The 20,085-nt window shown below is 53.3% G+C and overlaps 1 protein-coding gene across 1 annotated transcript in view; it reads left to right on the forward strand.

The window, feature by feature from the left end:
• Positions 1–9,336: 9,336 nt before the first annotated feature.
• The window catches only part of Ttc7b (tetratricopeptide repeat domain 7B), a 211,659-nt gene continuing 200,910 nt past the window's right edge, over positions 9,337–20,085 (forward strand). Inside the window, exon 1 of the mRNA XM_042692699.1 lies at positions 9,337–9,607. Within this exon, the coding sequence (XP_042548633.1) occupies positions 9,487–9,607 (121 nt within the window). The 5' untranslated portion in view covers positions 9,337–9,486. The remainder of the gene's footprint in view (positions 9,608–20,085) is intronic.

The raw sequence follows: 20,085 nt of genomic DNA on the forward strand, positions 1-20,085 counted from the left end.
TCAATCCAGTTTCCTGGCCAACAGCTCCAGCAATCTTCCCAACCATAGGGCTGTGTGACAAGAGTAGCTGAAGGGTGAGATGTTTGTGTACCTCTGCAGGTGCTCCTCTGAGCCGAGAAGACAGGTACCGACTGATGGGGTTTTTTGGAAGACAGGCTGACTTGAGGGGGGGGGTCATCCAGCCCTACTGGGGAAAGGTGACACTTCGTTCGGGTCACTGGCCCTGCAGTCAGGAGGCCTGAGCCGGAAGTGATCGCCCACCTTCACCATCCCTTGCTTTCTCAAACTGTGCTCCCAAGAAAGCCCGTGTGCCTGGGCCTGCAGTGTGGGCTCAGAGCGTCCCACCTGGGATCCAGGTCCTTCCCAGATGCTGCACCCCTTCTAAGGAGCACAGAGCTTCAAGGGCTGGTCCTGCTGGATTGCTCTGCATCATCAGAGGCCTGGATGTATGTAAGAGCTGGCTGTGCTGGCATTGAGGGAGGGGGCATTTTAAGCCTTGTCTTGCAGTGTAGAACAAGGTTTTCACCCCTAGTTGAACTAGAACTCTAGGTGAAGGACAGCTTTGGGGGCAGGAAGAGGAAAGTGCTAGGAGGTGGCTTGCTCCAACCATAGAGCTGCCTGCTTTTCTTTCCTGCCCCAACTGCCCTTTCTATAGCAGGAAACAAGCCCAGCCTGCAGAATATGAAGATCAGAAAGCAGTGAAAGAAATCCTAGCAAGAAGATCTTCAAGCAGTTCAGGGTTCCCAGGCCCTCGGGTGACTCTCGCAGGGGCTGCAGGATGCCCCTACTGACCTGTTCATGTGACTCGCTTCCCTCTGCTGCTGGAGACTTGGTGTGAAGGAAAGCCCTGCTGTGCGGCCTCTCCCTTGATGGCTAAGTCCATCCTCAGCCCACCCTTAGCCCTGTGCTATTTCTTCTGTCTGGCACGCTCCTCTTGACCAGCCGGGGCCGCCCTCCCACAGGAACCTCCTTCCTCTGTTCAGTCTCTGTCTGGTATACGCCGCAGACCCACTACTCAGGACCACTGCAGGCAGGAGTGGAATTAACCAAAAATGGTCAACAGCTCTGGGGGTAAGGAGCCAGCCTGGGCAGCTGGGCAGTGGAGACGAAGGCTAGGCATAGCTCAGGATGGGGATGGTTGCAGACTCCAGGAACTCTGCCTGCCCCACCTGTGAAGCTTGCCGGAACAAATGGCCTGATGTCTCAGGCAGAGGTGGCTGCCACCCTCCCATACCTGTCTCTGAGGCTACCTAATCTCAGCCACAAGGGAGAGTGGCGCACCAAGTGACTGTCACCAGTGGGAAGGGGGTTCTAACATTCAAAGGAATGGGAATCGAGATCCTAGGTCCCAGCAAAGCCTGGGAGAGGTCCACTCTGCCTCCCTAAAGAAGATCTCACTGCCCACCAGGGCTCCAGCTCCCCCGGCTGCCTTAGTTGCTCAGTCTGCACACAGTGCGTAGGACAAGATTTCCTGTGGGCCAAGGGTGCTCTGGACTGCAGTAACACGAAGGCTGCACCAGCTCCTAGAAACAACTTACAAGAGGCATCTGTGGTCTGGATATGAATGGCTCACGCCTGTAATCCCAGCTACTTAGGAGGCTGAGATCTGAGGATTGTGATTCAAAGCCAGCCCAGGCAGGAAAATCCAGGAGACATTTACCTCTAGTTAATCAGCAAAAAGCTGGAAGTGGCACTGTGGCTCAAGTGGTGGAGCATCAGCCTCAAGCAAAAGACCTAAGGGACAGCACCAGGTTCTGAGTTCAATTCCAGGAACAACACACACACATAGGAGAGAGCCAGCCCAGCCTAATGCCTGCCTCACCCTTTCTAAGACACTCAAACCTTCTTCCCACTGCATCCCTGAAAAAGTCACTCTCTGGACCAGGTGGGGGACAGCTTCTTCCTGCTGACCACACACAATTCTAGGCAGGATTCTGAAAATAAAAATGAGTTATTAAAAGCAACAAGGCCCAGGCTGACTTTACTGCTACGCTGTGGGTAGAGTCTTGATATGAGACTCAAGGTCATGACCTGAGTGTCCTGGGGATGTGGAGAGGCCCCGGTGTCCCACTGCCCCTGGCCACACCACCTGGGCAAGTCTCCCTGGCTGCAAAGCAAAGTGTTGGGCGGTCCCCACGTGACACAGGTTTCACCCAGCAGAAAGAAGTGACCAGCCCATGGAGGTTTGACTGATGTCCTTACATGGTTCAAGTGATTCGTGAATCTGCCTGTCTGACTAGATGAAAACAAAGCAGACCAACCGTACAACTTCACAAGATGAGCGTTTCCTCCCACACCCCCAAACAAATAAACCATTCTCCAGGGTGATGGGACTCTCCCCCACACACCTCCTGAGCATTTTCTTTCCTCTCTGAAGCTGGAGATGGGCCTGATGGGCCTGAGTCATGGCATCCCCGGCTCCCTGCTCCCAGGGTGGGAGAAAGCAGAACCTGAGTCCAGGCCCTGTGGCCTCCCGCTGTGCCGCCCCGCCCTGTTCCTGAGGAACCGCCAACGAGGGAGCCAGGGAACTGTATGACTTCATCAGCAGACGCTCTCATTGGCTGCCACCACTCCGGATCTGCCTATCCCTTCAGAGCTGGGGGAAGCAGTGCAGCAGCAGAGCCCAACGCCCTGTCCTCTCCCCTGCTCCCCTCCCAACCCCCAAGACGCTAGGTTCCCAGGCTGCTCTGCCGCCCGGGGAGGCTTCTGGAAAATTCAAACAACAAATCCCCTAGAAGGAAACGGGCCTTCAGCTCAAGCACCAGCCAGAGTGCTGGCTCGCCGTTGCTGTGCCCCTGATGTAGCTGACTCTTTGATCTTCCTTCCTCCCTGTCTTTAATATCTGCCAGATTCAACTTATTTTAATCATAGACTGTAACTGAGCATCTCAGTGGATGAACACCCTGCTCCTGACCTGACGATGGTCATCAACTCCAATGATATTTACCAGGAAATTCATGACACCAAGGGGGTATATAATGTTAATTGGTCACACAACTGGTCAGAGAAAATCAAGTCCTTGTGTTAGCTTCTCTTTGTGTGTGTGTGTGTGTGTGTGTGTGTGTGTGTGTGTCAGAGTGTTCAAAGTTAAAAACAAACAAACAAAAAACTTTAACAGTTTTCTAATCCAGCTCCCTAGGAACAACTCAGCCTCTTGTGCATTCCTGGGTCCTGATTTCTCTTTAAAACTCTGGACGTGTGGGTCAGTCTCATTTGTGGCTGTGTGCTTGTGCACTGTGGATTAAACCAAAGTCTTTATAAATGCCCAGCACACATTCTACCACTGAGTCAAGCCCTCTGCACAACTCCATGTGTTTCCTTACATGTCTATATCTAACCCCTCCACGTGTTTTCTTGTATGTCTAGTCTCCTAGGAAGCTCTAAGATCAGTTATATTTGCTCTTAGCAGCAATTTAATTATGTAGCCAAGCTGGCTTTAAACTTGTGATCCTCCTGTCTCGGCCTCCTGAGTGCTGAGACCACGCAGTGATAAACCAAAACCCACTTGTTATGCTGTCCAAAGCCAAAGCAAGGTCAGCATGGATGAAGATGAAAATCGCAAGCTGGCTAGGCATCCTCCTGGACAGGGGGGATGCTATACTCAATCGTCACCAAAAGGCCAAAAGATGCAGAGCATGAACTCAGCAAACACCCAAAGCTCCAAAGCATCTGGTGTCCTCTCCCCATAGAGTCTGCACAGATCATTCTCAGAGCACACGAGGGTGCAGTAATGCAGTTTGGTAGATGACGACCCTCTTGAGGGCTTCTCTCTCTGGTACCAAGTCCAGGCCAACCAAGCTTCTCTCTCTGGTACCAAGTCCAGGCCAACCAAGCAAAAGAGATTTCAGCTAAGGACCACTTTAGCTTAGCATCATTGCACTGGAAACAGTGTCTTCTGGAATGGCTTCCACTGTCAATGAGAGTGGGTGTGGGGCTTCCACAGTCATCTCTTCTGGGCCTCATTAGCCAGAGGAGTCACGGTACCCAGCAACACAACATGTTCTAGACCTTCAAAGCTGAAGGTCACACTCTAACCATGTTTTATGAATGAGGTTCACACTATGCTGGGGTCCCCCCTGAACAGCCAGCCAACTTCTAGTACCTGTCTATCCCTCCCAGGTATCAACTAATGATAAACTAGAAGTGCCAACTATGATGCTTGCAATCACCCAGCAAGTTGCCTATTAGCGCAGGACAAGACAGACACACATGCTTCTTGTATGCTTCTTGTCATCTGCCTGTAGCTGTCTGCCTGTATTGATCTGTTTGTATGGCCCATAATAATGTTACAAATATTCAAATAGCCCTTAGCAGAAAAAAAAGTTCCCTATTAGATAGATGGATGGACAAGCAAATGGATGGACAGATGGATGGATGGATAATTCCAGTGTGACATAGTCATACCACAGAATATTACACACCAGAGAAAAGGAGGAAGAACTTTAGCAATAACAGGATGAGTTCAGAAATTTGTGATCAGGAGAGGGTAAGTTGCAGAGTCCAACATCATGTTTAGAAAAATCAAAACCAAGCAAAGCCACACAATACCCTGTATAGAGCCACATCGTATTCACATATAACAAGTTGCAAAAAGAAATTTTGGTGAGAAAGCTGGTTTAAAACCAAAAAATGCTGGTGGCTCAAGCCTGTAATCCTAGCCACTCAGAAGGCTGAGAGCTGAGCATAGTTTGAAGCCAGCCCAGGCAGGAAAGTCCATGAGATTCTTTTTTTTTTGTTTTTTGTTTTTTGTCTGTTGTGGGGCTGAACTCTGGGCCTGGGCGCTGTCCCTCAGCTCTTCAGCTCAGGCTAGCGCTCTACCATTTGAGCCACAGTGCCACTCACTCCCGGCTTTTTTCTGCTTATGTGGTGCTGAGGAATCAAACCCAGGGCCTCATGCACGTGAGGTTAAGCACTCTACCTCTGAGCCAACTTCCCAGCCCCATGAGATTCTTATCTTCAGTTAACCACCAAAAAGCCAGAAGTTGAGCTGTGTGGCTAACAGGGTAGAACACTAGCTTTGAGCAAAACAGCTCAGGAACAGTGTCCAGGCCCTGAATTCAAGCCCCAGGACCAGCACCAAAAGAGGAAGAGGAGGAGGAAGAGAAGAAGGAGAAGGAAAAGAAGAAATAGAAAAATAAGAAGAATTTAAAAATAGCTTTACTGGTGTTCATTGTACTGTTTTACCATCAAGACATCTCTCTCTCTCTCTCTCTGTCTCTCTCTTGTCAGTCATGGGGCTTGAACTCTGGGTCTGGACACTGTCCCTGAGCTCTGTAGCTTAAGGTGAGTGCTCTACCACTTGAGCCACAGCACCACTTCCAGTTTTCTGGTGGTTAATTAGAGATAAGAGTCTCATGAACTTTCCTGCCCAGGCTGGCTTTGAACCACAATCTTCAGATCTCAGCCTCCTGAATAGCTAGGATTACAGGCGTGAGCCACTGGTGCCTGGTGAGGCATCTCTTGAATGTCTATATTTTTGTATGTATCAACATTACAGAATCTAAAGCCAGCCAAAGGCACTGCAGCCCTCATTGCGCATACTCCAAGCCTACAAGCCACGGTTCACGGTGCCTCACTGCAGCTGCCCCCACAGCACCAGCTGCCTCTGGATTACACCTCGGAGGGCTGAAGCTGCTCCCTGGCTTTGCAGACAGTGACAGGGTGCTGCCCTGGCAGGACAAGGTCAAAAGTTAGAAGTGATTGCCCTCCTTGTTAGCACACAGAGTCTCTCCTACTTTTGGATTTTCAGCTCCTCCTAGTCCAGAACCATCCATTTGGTAAAGAAGTCCCCTTCTGTGTGTATCTATCTATTGGATGGCACCTGGCCAGGCCCCACCCACTACCTTCCTGTCACTCATTTATTCATGCACCAGACAGATGTTTGGGCCTGGTTTGGTGACACACCTACAATCCCAACTATACAACAGACGGAGATAGGAAGATCTCCTTCTGAAGCTAGTTCAGGCAAAATGTTGGTGAGTCTCTATCTATCTCAGAGAGAAACTGGCTGTGGTGGCTTAAGCCTGTGGTCTCAGTTATGCAGGAAGCAGAAATAGAACTTTGGTCCAAGCCTAGCTCCTGGCAAAAACTGAAAGGCTTTATCTGAAAAATAACTAAAAGTAACTAAAGCCTCAAGGGGTAGAATGCCTGCTTATCAAGCAATAAGTCCTGATTTCAAAGCTCAGTATTGCTGGAAAACAGAAAACAAAAGACAAAATGAATAACACCCAAAACCTAAACAAGAGCTCCCCAAGCACTTCTATGTGCTGAGCACTGTTCTTATTGCTTGGGATGCAAAAATGAACAAAATCACATGGATAGGAGGCAAGCCACATGGATTAGCAAACAATACATGTAAGGTCCATTCCTGGATGGCGAGCAGACCCCGCCCAGTACCTGCGTTACCTAGGCAACTGGGACACCTGGAAGAGGTCACATCTGCATGTGCTGAGGTCACCTCTGAATCTGATGTGGCCACACCTTTCTCCCACCTGGTCCCACCTCTTACCTGGTCCCACTTCCCTTTACCTGGACACAACTCTCCCCGCCCCTACCCTTTATAAGGCCCAACCCAGGGCCAGACTCTCCGTTTTGCCAGCCACGTGGAGTGCCAACCTTGCCTGGACCCAGCAGGTCTACTAAATAAGCCTACCCCTTACCTGAATACCACGTGCGTGGTGCTGTTCTTACTCGGCAACCTCTTTTTTTAAAACCTAGCAATACAAAGCAGGTGGAGCTCAGAAGAAAAGCGCAGCAGAGTGAGGGGAGAAGGTGAAGGGAATGGGAGAGGGAGTTGAGATTGGGTGCTCAGGAAAGCCCTGAGGACACATGACCTGGGGGTGCTACGTGGGTTCTGGGGAAAACCCTTCCTGGCCAGGCATAACCAGGCAGAGCAAGGGCAAAGGCCCAGACCCTTCCTCTCGCCCAGGACTTCCTTACTGGGAGTGGTCTACACTCCCTCTCAACCCCAGTCACTCTCCATCAAGCCCTCTCCCCTTGCTCACGTCTTCCTCTATTCTAGTTGTACAGGAACTCTGGGCTTTGGGGAAGTGGGGTGAATCTTTAGGGGGTCCGGGAAGTTTCTAGATCACATAAGTTACCATTGGCTCTGACATTTGATCTGAACCTGTGGCCTGTTCCTAGCAACCCCAAGTTCCCAGGGAGCTCACCTCCCCTTCCTTCAATTTGCTTTCCTTCCTGCAGGGGTGGGGAGGATGGGGGTGGGGTGGGACAGGATTTGGCTGATAGTCTGTGATTTTTCACATCCTTGTCAGACTTGTAATACCCGAATGCCTGGCTTAATTAGTGTTATTAGCATGACTTTTTACTCACCTGAGTGTACCTGCCTATAAACTCACCTGGAAAACCAACCATTCCAAGGAACTCTGTCCTCATGGTCTCTTGTCCGTTCTAGGGCTGTTGTTGCTCCCAGTACAGTGGGTGAGGACCCCAACATTGGACTGGTGACACTCAACAGAGATCCCAGGGCCCAATTTTCTGGCTCCACACAAGGAATGAGCAGGTTGCTTCTCTGTGTGGGTCCGGATGACTTCAGCTTCTGTTACCAACCCCTGTGTCCAGCAATTAGCTGCACTCAAGAAAATGGCCTAAAGAATGTTACAGCAGGCCTCAGCTGGCTGTAGGTGAAGGTCGAAGCCTGGAATGTGTGTTTGTTTTTCTTTACTATACTGTAACACCTGAGGCAGACTCCCTTTAGAAAGCGCAGTGATTTATTTACCTCACCGTTCTGAAGATTGAAGAGCATTGCTCTGACGTCAGCTCAGCTCTGGTGAGATGTCATGGTGTTGGGCAGCAGCATGGGGAAAGGGAAAGATGACATCACTAAACAGGAAGCTCAGGAGTAATGGGGGGGGGGGGCGCTCAGGCTTGCTGTTAAAACAACTCATTGACAGAGCTTCCTAATTCCCTCTGAGGGCAATTCCCCCAATGACCTAAAGACCTCCCGCTAGGCTGTTCCCATTAAAGGTCTCTCCTCTGTGCCACATGCCCCATACAGGCATGACAAGGGATGCAGGCATGACAACATGCCAAGCTAGCTTGCCCTCCCTCTCTTCCACCCTCCCCTCCCTCTTCCCCTCCCCCCCTCTCTCCCTCTCTCTCTCTCTTTCTCTTTCTCTCCCTCTCTCTCTTTCTCTTTCTCTCTGTCCCTCCCTCTCCCTCTCCTCTTTCTCTCTCTTTCCTTTTGCTAGTCTTGGGGCTTGACCTCAGGGTCTGAGCACTGTCCCTGGGCTCTACCACTTGAACCACAGTACCACTTCCAGCTTTTTCTGAGTAGTTTATTGGATTTAAGAGTCTTTTGGATTTACTGCCTGGGCTGACTTCAAGCCATGATCCTTAGCTCTCAGCCTCCTAGGTAGCTAGGATTCCAGGCGTGAGCCACAGGCTCTCTCCTCTCCTCTCTTCCTGCCATAGCTACTTTACTCATCCAACCAGCATCAACAATGCCATGACCCTCTTCTGTTAAAAAAAAGCCATGCCTGGGTGCCACATCTCACCGGGGGGAAAGTTTTCTTATTCATGCCCCTGACCGGAATGTAAGCTCCACCAAGGTGGGAATTTTTGCTTGTCTTGGTTCAGGGCTCTGACAGCACGCTTGCTCACTCCGGGTGTTCAGTGCAGAGCTCAGGAAGAAGGACACGCGGGTCCTGGAAGAATGCACACGTAGCTCAACACGTGTCCCAGGTCAGTCTACATGGCGAAGAGAGACCAGGAGCCCCGGGGTGACGGCTCCCGGGTGCCAGGGGGCAGGCCCCTGAACCCGCTGCAGCTCACTGCGCACAGACGTTTGCAGAAACCTCTGGCAGGTGTCAGAGATGGACGAGTCTCTGGCCAGCTTTGGGGGCTAAGGCTCCAGGGGTCAGGGGGGGCCCTAAGAGGGGCACAGGCCCACCGAGGCCTAGGGAGCCACAGACAGCCTGTAAGGACTGACGATCCCCAAACCCGTCCCCAGGCTTCAGGCCCCCGACGGCACCGGGCCAAACCCTCCCCTCCTCGCCCTCCCCCCCCCCCCCCCGGGCTGACCCCATTCCTGGCGTCCGGTTCCCATTGGTCGCCTTGGTCATCCTGACACGGGCCTGCTCCCCCTCCCGCCCAGGACCCCAGCCTCTCCGCCCTGCCTCCCCCCTACCTCCCCCTCCACGCAGCCCAGGCCCTCCGCCCGCCCGGCCGCAGCCCGGCCCACACCAGTCCGGACCCCGGCCCCGGCCCGGGCCCCGGCCCCGCTGCAGCTCCGGCCCTGGCCGGCAGGGGCCGCTCCTCGCGGCGCCCGGGGCCCCGCCGCGCCCGCCGCCGCCCGCTCCCCGCCCCTTCCCGGCCGGCGCTCCCGTTACGCCGCGGAGCCGGGAGCCCGGAGCCCGAGCCCGAGCCCGGGGCGGGCGGCAGCGGGAGGCGGCGCGGGGCCCGGCGGCGGCGGCCTGCGGGGCCTGCGGGGCCTGCGGGGCGCGCGCCGGGCCAGGCCGGGCCGCGATGGCGACCAGGAAGGCGGGCTCGCGGCTGGAGACGGAGATCGAGCGCTGCCGCTCCGAGTGCCAGTGGGAGCGGATCCCCGAGCTGGTCAAGCAGCTGTCGGCCAAGCTCATCGCCAACGGTGGGCGCGGGCGCGGGGGCCGCGGGGGGCGCGGGCCCGGGGCGCGCCGCGGCTGCGGGGGGCGCCGCGGCCTCCGCTCGCCGGGCCCCGAGGCTCGGGCAGGGGCGCGGCCGGGCCGCGAGGCGCAGGCCCCGGGGGTGGGGGGGGGGTGCGCGGGCCAGGCCCGTGGGGGGCCCGGGGTCCCCCTCCCGAGGTCCCGCGGTGGGGGGGGGGGCGGGCGCCGGGGGCGTCCTGGGGGTGAGGCTTGCAGGGCGGCATCTGGCGAGGCCGGGGTGCAGGAGGCTGGGGGAGTCGCCGCTGGGGCAGACCCGGTCCAGGGACTGCTGACCTGGCTGCTGAGAGAAGTTGGAGGTGTTGGAGGGTGGCAGCCTGGAGACCTGTATGTGAGCCAATGTGGAGGGCAGGGGACCGAGCAGAGCTCTGGGGTCCTGTGAATGCGGGTGCTGTCAGCATATGGTGTCCAAGGGCCCCAAGGCAGAAGCGCAGACTTGGGAGTATATGGGTGTGAGTGGGGGGGGGGGGCAGTGACAGGTTGAGGTGTGTGTCCTTGGGGTTCAGAGACTCCCATGGCAAGACAGGAGGCCTGGAGAGGTCAGGGTTGGAAGCATAGGGGAAACAGAGTCAGAGGAGTCAGGAGAGAGGACCGTGTGTGTGTGTGTGTGTGTGTGTGTGTATGTGTGTGTGTGTGGGGGGGTGACAGGTGAATGTTGGGAGACACACTGGGGTGTGGGTGAGGTGCTTGAGTCTAGAGGAGCAGAGATTAGGGTGGGAGCCCTGTCCCCTGGAGTTGATCCGTGTGACCCCAGTGCTTCTTCCAACCAATTGAATCAAAATTGCAGCCAAAATCCCATTCCAGAGCACAGCTCCACGTGGCCTTATTTGTTTTGGAAGCAAGTATGGTTAATATTTGCTTGTCTTTTAGTACCCGCCAAAACCGCAGGCTCCTGGAGACTGGTGAGAGAGAGAGAGAGGGCAGAGGTTTCTGTCCTGCTTCATCTCTGACTTCTCAAAGCTGTGAGAGCAGATAGATGGGGGCTGAAGAAATGAATCAAAGCAAATGAATGAATGATTGACACTGCTCTTTCAAGAAAGGACATCCACACTATTTCCAATCTTTCTCCCACAAGCTACCCAGAAAGAGAGGGATGTTATGTGTCTTCTTCTGTTTGTCTTTTATGCATTGGTGCCTCCAATATGAACTTGGTTTTGCATTCAGCTATAGTTCCTTGTTTGGGTCGATGTTTTCGGGGTAAATGTAGAGGCCAGGATGGTATGGGGGTCATGGAGGAAACACAGCCACTCCGTGGTGTCAGCTTGGTGGAAAACGTTGACTCTTTCTGCCAAGTCAGCATTAGAAGGTGTTTAATCCCCAAGGTCGAGGCAGCTTGACCTTGTCCTCTTTCTAAGACTCCCTGGCTTGTCCTCTTACCTTTCCTGTCCTTACCTCTAGCATTTTCTCTTCTTGGTGTTGGGCATCCTGGGTCGTCTCTGTTACTTCCCAGCTGTGTGGCATCACGAGCCCTGTACAGGTGGGTGCTAGGATTAGATGTGTTCGTTTGTGAGACTCTTGTGTGTTTCTTCCCAAATCCTCTTGTTCTTTCTCCTCTCATTCATCATGGTGTACAAGCACACCTGGGCCTGCCACAGAACCAGGGTGAACGTGCCAGGGAGCTCCTGCCCTTGTGCCCTTGGCCTCAGACAGCTGACAAGCAAATATGGAAATAAATAAACAGGGTAGATAGTATGAAGTGACTGGTAGAAAACAGATGAGTGAATGTGGTGAAGAGCAATGGACGGGAGCAGGGCTTTTGGAAGGACAGGGGAGATAAATTTCTGGTGACATGGGCCCATCTGACTTCGTGTCATAAATCCCTGAAAGGCTCGGCTTTCTTCTCAGTGCCTGGTTCATGAATAGGACTTAGGACAGGGTGAGTGGGGTGCTGTGGGTCTTGACTGTGTTCAGTGCTGGGAGATAGAGTTTTGGTTCCAGAGACTCTACTTGGTGAGCAGCAGCAGGAGATGGCGAAAGGTCACCTAGACCTGGAAAGGTCAAAGAGACTGCCCAGAATAAAGCAAGGAATAAAGCAAAGAAAGAGATGAAACAAAGCAGAATTCTTCAGGTTGTCCTTGAGGACAGAGAGAAGCACTTGAAGGTGGGTCTTCTTCTTTCCCTGGCTACTTGGGCTCTCCCTTGGCCAGGTGAGACTTCTTTGCTTCCCCTTGGGCCCTTTTGGGTACGCTAGACAAGTTCTGGCAGATTTTGCATCTTTCAGTTCAAGTGTTTGCGTTTACATTTGTCACACTAAGAGAGTTGGAAAGCGGTTGGAAAGAGCCAGAGGCAGCGGAGAGCACTCTGTCCACCAGGCAGACTGGGTGAGGCCTGAGTCCTGGTCCAGGTCAAATCTCATAGCTGCTCTGAGCTTCATTCCTTCATATATATATATATATAGAGAGAGAGAGAGAGAAAGAGAGAGAGACAGAGAGAGAGACAGAGAGAGAGAGAGAGACTATGTGTGCTCATGCGCGTGTGTGTGTGTGTGTGTGTGTGTGTGCGTGCATGCGTGTGCCAGTCCTGGGGCTTGAACTCATGGCCTGGGCACTGTCCCTGAGCCTCTCTGTGCTCAAGGCTGGTGCTCTACCACTTGAACCACAGCACCACTTCCGGCTTTTTCTGTGTATGTGGTACTGAGGAATCGAACCCAGGGCTTCATGCATGCTAGGCAAGCAATGAACCACTGAGTCACCTTCCCAGCCCTCATTCCTTCATTTTTAGAAAGGGAATTCAAAGATATAGCATGCAGGGATTAAGAAGCTCAGAGGACCTTATGTCCCCTAGGGCTAGTCTGAAGCCCTGGGATACATGAGTAGCCTTACTCCATGAGCTCATCATTCACTCATTCATTCATTCATCCATCTATCCATTCTTCAACTATTGAGTATATGTACTAGCCACTGTTGGGCACTGGGATAAACCAGTGAACCAGACAGACACAAGGACATAACCTCCATCCCCCATGAAGCCCATAGTCTCTGGCAAAAGGACTGGGGACTGATAATAAGATCATGAAGTGATATGTGGGAAATGTTGATGGTGCTAAGGGCCTATCAGAAGAGTTGAGAGCCAGGGGACAGGGTGTTCTGGGGGGAGGTAGAGCTGGGGGGATGGGGACTTCTAGGGGCTACCAGGGTGGCTTGGGAAGGTCCTATGGAAAGGTGACTCTGAAAAGGCTTCCTCAGATAAGATCTCCTGGGCCAGGACTCAAGGCAGAGAGGCAGGGGTCACGGTAAGGTGGGGTAAGGGCGGCTCCTGCTGCAGGACCTCAGTGACTGTGAGTAAGCCTGTGGCTTTTCTTCGAGGGAGCTGGAGCCTCAGAGGGCTGGCAGTCACCCCCATCACCCTCGTTGTCATCCGTGACCCCACGCCACGGCTCAGCTCCTGGGAAGGGACGCAGCGGCTGGCCACCTTCAGAGCTGGCTGCTCCAGCCTGGCTCTTGAGATAAACTGGATCCCACGTGTTGCCAAGAGGTGGATCAGGAAGAAAGGTCAAATGCCAAGATGGGAATAGAAGCACAAATCTGTTTTCTGCCTCCTGCCCCTTGTTGTCAGCACCGTGGTCTTAAAAAACCAAGTTGGTGGTAGCTGGCTCCGTGCCAGGCCTCGGCGAGTCCTGGCAAGAGAATGATCACAGGAGCTCAGGGCGCAGGAGAAGGGCGTACTCAAGTCTGGTCTCTTCTACCTGAAGTGTGGCCTGGCGTCAGCTGGACCTGTGGGGAGTGCAGGCTCCTGGGTCCACGCGAGACCTGCGGGGTCAGGACCACCTTGGGGCGAAGGAAGCGTTGGAGGTGGCGGGCGCAGGGAAGCCAAGGTCCACTGATGAGAGCTTAGGCAGCAGCCAATGATCCAGGGGGTGTGGATGGACAGCCAGCTTCCTTGGCTTCTGGTTGGCTCTCAGGACCCTCCTGGTCTCTGGGAGACAGTCTCAACTGGCCTCTCTCCCTGCTGTGAGGTTCACCACTGCGTGTGGAGTACAGTGGTCTGGCACCTAGGTTAATATCAACTCTCCTGAGAGCTGGCTGGGTGGCCTCAAGCCCATGCTTAACCTCTCTGTGCCAGCCCTTCCCCATTGTTAGGGTTAATCACAGTTCCATTGAGGGCTGAAGGGATTCCTTGGGTTGCTACCTGAAACCTCTATCCATGCAAACTGGTATTCCCTTCTTCCAGTGACTCCCTGCCACACTTGGCAAGGCAGACTGAGCCTGGCGACTGCCGGCCTAGGAAAAAGGCAGTGGGGGCCCCAGAAATGACCCGCGGAGCTGATGCCTGGTCAAAGTCCTGCCCGTCCCAGCCCAGAGGCTGGAGCAGACATTCCAGGGGCACAGCAGCCGGCAGACAGCCCTCCCCTCCGAGACAGTGTGCCTGCTCTCCTAGACCTGCTAATCTTCTTAGGCAGCTCCATTACTGACCTCACTTAGGCCCCGCATGGTAGTTTCTCCTTTAAGGGGGTCATGGCCCGACTCATTTTGGTAAGATTTCAAGACGTTTTGGTTACCTCTTGGTAATGAGCTGGTAGGAAATGGTGGCTTTCTGAGCCTGAGTTTGGCTCTACAAGGCATTTGAACCATTGAGTGGCTGTGGGGCTCTTGCCTTTTGCCCAAGGCTGCAGCTCTTGTTGTTTGCAGGAAGGGTGAAGGTGGTGTCTTGGCTTCCCCGGCTGGGGTGCTGGCCCATTCCTGGGTCCCGCTGGTGTCTCTGCAGCCTTCCCGAGAAGGGCAGATCATTGGTGGCCGTGAGACTTAGGAAACAGGCTGAGCTATAACAGAGGCTCTGCTATGAGGTGGGGAGGTGGTCCTGATGTTTAGCAATGGCTCATGGGACATTTCCTGAGCCACAACAGATCAAGTGCAAGTCAGGTGCCCTCACAAGGCGGGACAGGGCACCAGTGCGCCTCCTGCGCTTGGCCTCTCCGGCCAGTGTCCTGCTCTTCACACACATGCTATCCCGTGTCCTCCAAAGGCCAGGCCTTGTAGCAGACCTTATATCCTAAGTTTGGGATTCATGGCACAGAGCTGGGCATTGGGGCTCAGGGTGCTGGCAGTCCAGGCAGAAGCGCCCTGACTTCTTGTGGCTGAATCCAGCGGGGGCTGGGTCTGCCCCTGTCTTCCCAGCCTTGCGCTGGGAGGAATTTTTAGGCTCTGGATTCCTGACATTTATCTGCTGGGTCAGCCAGCCTTTCCAGCGTGTCCTTCTATCACCTTGGTGTTCTGCCCCTCCGCCTCCACCTCCCTGGGCTAGTTTGGATTCCTAGACTCCTGGCTCACCGTCCACCTTTGCTCACATCATTCAGCTCTGGCATCCTCACTGTACATAAATAGCCTACCTGCCTGTCAGTGTCTGGTTCTAGTTCCAGCTGCCCTTCCTTCACAGAAAAAGCTGTGGCGTTAGAGCCGGGTCAGACCTTAGAGATTATGTCATGTAGCAGTTTTTAAACAGTGCTGTCAGAAAACCCCTCTGGGGACATGCGCTGGGCCCAGTTGTGATTGGCCAGGCCTCCTTCACTGGAGAAGTCACACCTTCCCCTAAAGCTTCTTTTGAAGAAAAGGCTTCTTCTTCTTCTTTTTTTTTTTGGTCTGTTGTTCGGTCTTGGGGCTTGAACTCTGGGCTTGGGCGCTGTCCTGGAGCGCTCTACCACCTGAGCCATAGCACCACTTTTGGTGTTCTGGTGGTTTATTGGAGATAAGAATCTCAGGGGCTTTCCTGCCCAGGATGGCTTTGAACCGCGATCCTCAGATCTCAGCCTCCTGAGTAGCTAGGATTACAGGCGTGAGCCACCAGCGTCCAACTAAGGCTTCTTTTTGAAGAGAGGGAAGTATCTTCTTTAAAGCCTCCCGCCGCCAAGTTTGGGTTTTTAAAGTTGGGGATTTCAGAAGATAATGATTAGGTATTGTGAACTTGTGGAAGCAGTGGTGCCAAACTTGGAAGATGGGTGTAGGACCGAATGAGGGAAATTCCTCAGAGTTTTCCACACAGTGCTTCTTAGTGTAAGCACTGCTCGGAGCCAGCTGGTGTCCCTGTGCTACTGGAGATGGACATCACCATCTCCCTTTTCCCAGGTCAGCACCGTTGCTTGCTCCTCTACCACCTCTCTTGGCTTGGGCCTTGTCTCCTCACCAAGTGGCACTAGCTTCTAGATGACTGAGGACCCTGGATCTCTTTTTATGGTCCCAAATCATGGAGATGAACTCATTCTTGGCCTACCCATAGAGTTTCATGAGCCAAGCTGCTGAGCAAATGGAACAGGCCTAAGGAAGAAAGGCTCAGGGTTTCCTACAGAGGAATCGAGGGATTTTCCACCTCCAGTCATTCTTCCTGATTAGGTTGGTTCTACTTTCAGCTCTTTCTTTGTGCTTCACTATGGTTGGCCCCTAGTCCCAACCTGGTTTATTTGCCTGCCTGTGACTGGTTGAAGCACAAGCGTGTGACTTAGTTGTGGCCAATGAGACATCAGGAGGGCCATTGCATAGGGGGGGCAGGGTGCTCTTGGGAAAGAATTCTTCCTGCTAACAACCACTTACATGTGTTTTCTGTTGGTTGTTTTGTTTATGTCGGTCATGGGGCTTGAACTCAGGGCCTGGACCTGACCTCTTTTTGCTCAAGGCTGGCACTCTACTACTTTGAGCCACATCTCCACTTTTGGTTTTCTGGTGGTTAATTGGAGATAATAGTATCATGGATTTGCCTGCCAGGGCTGGCTTTAAACTGCGATCCTGAGATCTCTGCCTCTGGAGTAGCTAGGATTATAGGCGTGATCCCCTGCTCCGGGTACACATATATGTTTTAAAAGAGTAGACATGGTTTGCTCATGCCCTTGAGGTCTGGAGCTGATGCTATAAGTATAGCAGACCCAGAGAGTGGCAGGGCAGGCAGACAAGAATAGGCTGCTGAGTTGCTGACAGCACCAGGCTTGGAGTAGCCCTTCTCTGGTCTCCCTGTTGTGTGATGAAACATCCTTCATTGAGACCATGTGGAGTCCTTTGGTGACTTGTGCAGATTGCAACTGGTTCACCTCCTCAGTTCCCCAGAGTACTGCTTAAACCCAGCTGCCTGGCATCATGCTCTGGGCACTTGGGAAGGGCCTTTGCTCCTGTCTCCTGTCTTACTGAGGTTGGATTCCCCGCCCCTCTGGGTGACCTCAGGCCTGGTGAGGCACTGCAGGCTCTCAATGTGTGTAAAAGCCAGTGTTCTCCTTGAGGAGTCCAGAAAGAGGGAGGAGGCTTTCTGAGAACACTGAGAAGTGTCCCTTCGGCCATTGAGACTCGGATGTTTGACAGCTGGGGTACATAGTAGCCAGGAGCCATGTAAAATATGAAGGGTTGCCACCATTTACCAGAAGCCAGATGGTGTAACTGGGGGTAGAAGAGCCAGAACTGGGCCAAAGATCTTTTCTGATTCTCTCAGAGCCCCCCAGGCCTGGGATCAGGGTACTCATGAATTTGTCCTTCAGATGACCTTGCATGCATTACTGGATGCTCTGCAGCTTTAGTTTTAGCTCACAGGTGTTATGCAGGGCCAGCAGGGAAGAAGAGTGGACAACACTCCTTGGACTTGAACTTTCACATGGATACCAGGCAGCGGTCGCAGTAATCAAGTGACGTCAGGCCTCCTAATTCTCAAGCAAGGCGTGAGTAGACTGAGGCCTGGAGCTATCCACTGACCTGGATTCTAGCTGATTTGTGACTGTTTGTTATTCTTGTAATGCACTAATGCAGTCTGATTACTCCAAATTGGTCAATTACAAAGTCACAGAGACTGCTTGTTGTGGTCTAAAGTGCAAAGCCCCATTCCTAGAGGTCCTGATGGGGTGGGGATGCAGTCTCATTCCCTCCCCTCTCCGTACCAGAGTTTGAACTCAGGGCTACTTGTTCTCATTTAGCTTTCTTGCTCACAGCTCGTACTCTGCCACTTGAGTCAGACCTCTAGCTGGCTTTGTGCTGGATATTTTTGGGGATGAAGTCTCAGACTTTTTTGCCCAGCTTGGTTTGGACCTGTGATCCTTCAGGGCTCATCTTCCTAAGTATCTAGGATCACAGACATGAGCTACCACCACCTGGCTTGGGGATCTGCATTCTTAAGCCCCTAGGGGATGTCTAGTCTGCTGGGACTTGAAGTGCTTTGGGTAACCTTGAAATAAAGGTCTCCGGACCTTATGGACTTCCGGATGTTTCCTCTGGATATGGTGAGTCTTTTGGACTACTAAACAGAGCCAACAAGTATGGGAGCCTCTGCTCTGAATCACAGTGCTTAGCATTTGATGAGTGCTTACTGTGTGCTGGCACAGCACCTGGTGTTAGAGAAGCGTCAGAAGAAACAGAGTGACCAGGTTACCAGAGTAAATGAGTTGAGGAATCCAGAACCTCTGGGCAGCAGTGTCCCTGGGGCTGTTAGCAGATTCCCACCATACTGGAGCTCTGTATGTTCGAAAGTCTTAGTGGTCAGGAAGCAGGACAAGGAGGGAAGGAGAAGTGCCCCAGGTATGCTGCCGGGCATCTGATGACTGGACTTGAGGTATGAGTGGCCCCATGGCCTGCAGTGCAAGTTCAATGACAATGTCACAGCCGGCTAACTGGAGCGCTGAGGCCAGGGTGGGCCCTGGCGGCAGTAGGTAAGGCCTGGCCGAGCAACAGGAGGAACTTGGTGATGTCAGGGTAAGCGGTTCAGATCTTCTTGCTTTTGGCAACACAAAGCCCTGTGTTCTGGAAGCGCGTTAGCCCTGAGCAAGTGGGGTGCAGACCCAGAGAAGCTTCCTCCAGGTGGAGGAGGCGGGTGATGAAGGGGAGGGGTCCTGCTAGGCCTGGGAGTTCCGGCTGTGACTGCGGGGGTGTCCCCAACACACTGTCCCCACTCTTCCGTCCAGGAGCACTGTGTGAGGAGGGAGGGTGGGATGCAGGGAGTTAAGTTCTTCTCAGGGGGTAAAGGGGACAGGAAGGAGGATGGTGCTGCAGGGACTTTCTGCGGTGCCCCATTGGGGACAAATGGTGTTAGTTGGGGCCACAACACCCATATCTGTGGAGCTGGGGCTTCTGCCCACAGTCTTCCTGCCTGCCCTGGCATGTGGGGTGCTGTATGTGTAATGGGGTCACAGAGGAATGTGGCCCCTGACCGCCTTACAAGGCTAACTTTTTTTTTTTTTGGTCGGTTGTGGGGCTTGAACTCTGGGCCTGGGTGCTGGCCCTCAGCTCTTCAACTCCACGTGAGAGCTCTACCATTTGAGCTAAAGAGCCACTTCTGGTTTTCTAGTGGTTTATTGGAGATAAGAGTTTCACGGACTTTCCTTCCCCAGGCTGGCTTTGAACTGCGATCCTCAGATCTCAGCCTCCTGAGTAGCTAGGATTACAGGCATGAGCCACCAGCGCCTGGCCTAATGCCTACATTTTTGTATCATTTTGTTTTGTTTTGTTTTTACTGGTATTGGAGTTTGAACTCAGGGACTAGAGCCTGCCAGACAGGCACTTTACCACTTGAGCGTTAGTTATTTTGGGGGTAGGATTTTGCATTTTTTTTTTTTTTTTCCGGATGTGGGGCTTGAACTCGGCCTGGCCACTTTCCCTGCTCTCTTCAGCTCAAGGCGAGTGCTCTACTGCATGAGCCACAGCGCTCATGGTTTTCTAGTGGTTTATTGGAGATAAGAGTCTCATGGCTTTTCCTGCCCGGGCTGGCTTTGAACCATGTTCCTCAGATCTCAGCCTCCTGAGTAGCTAGGATTACAGGTGTGAGCCACCGGCACCCAGCTTAGGATTTTGCATCTTTACCTGGGACTTGGGACCAGGTAAGAATCCTACTGCCTTCCTGGGGTTGTAGGTGTGACTACCACAGCCAATGTTGGTTGAGGTAAGGTCTCACTTTTAGCAGGGCTAGGGTCCAGATGCCTGGAATGACCTTTGCTCAGCTGTCCTACACGCTTAACATTACTGGCTTCCTCTGGGTGGGAGGGGTAGAGGGCTGAGGACCCTGGAGACCAAGGAAGGAGGGTCCACCTGAGACCCGGTCCCACATCCAAGACTGCTGTGTCATCCGGGCTGCCGGGGGCCTTGCTTGCTGGCCGCACGCGAGTCTGGCTGACCTCCCTTTTCTGTGGTCTCACAGAATGGCGCAGTGCTGCGCTCTGGGTTCCCCCTGCTACTGTCCCTGTCCCGCCTCTCTCTACATGTGTGACTGTTCAGTGCCATGAAGCTGCTGGAAAGTGGGGCTTCCTCTCTAGCTGGCCAGCCCCCCAGCAGTGGCTGATTGACCAGGCTGTTTTGTGTGGTGAGAGGGCAGGTCTGGGGTCTGCAGCAAACGCCTCTCTCCCTCACTCCTGTGCCAAGGGAGTTGACTCCACTTTGACTTAGGCCCACAGGCCAAGGAAGTAGGGTCTCTGAGACCCTTGGCTATGGGCCACACCCTCTGTGAGACCCCTTTTCTGCTTCTACCCATCATCCTC

The sequence above is a fragment of the Dipodomys spectabilis genome, unplaced genomic scaffold (genome assembly GCF_019054845.1).
Source record: "Dipodomys spectabilis isolate Male_0828 unplaced genomic scaffold, ASM1905484v1 ptg000157l, whole genome shotgun sequence".
Lineage (NCBI taxonomy): Eukaryota > Metazoa > Chordata > Mammalia > Rodentia > Heteromyidae > Dipodomys > Dipodomys spectabilis.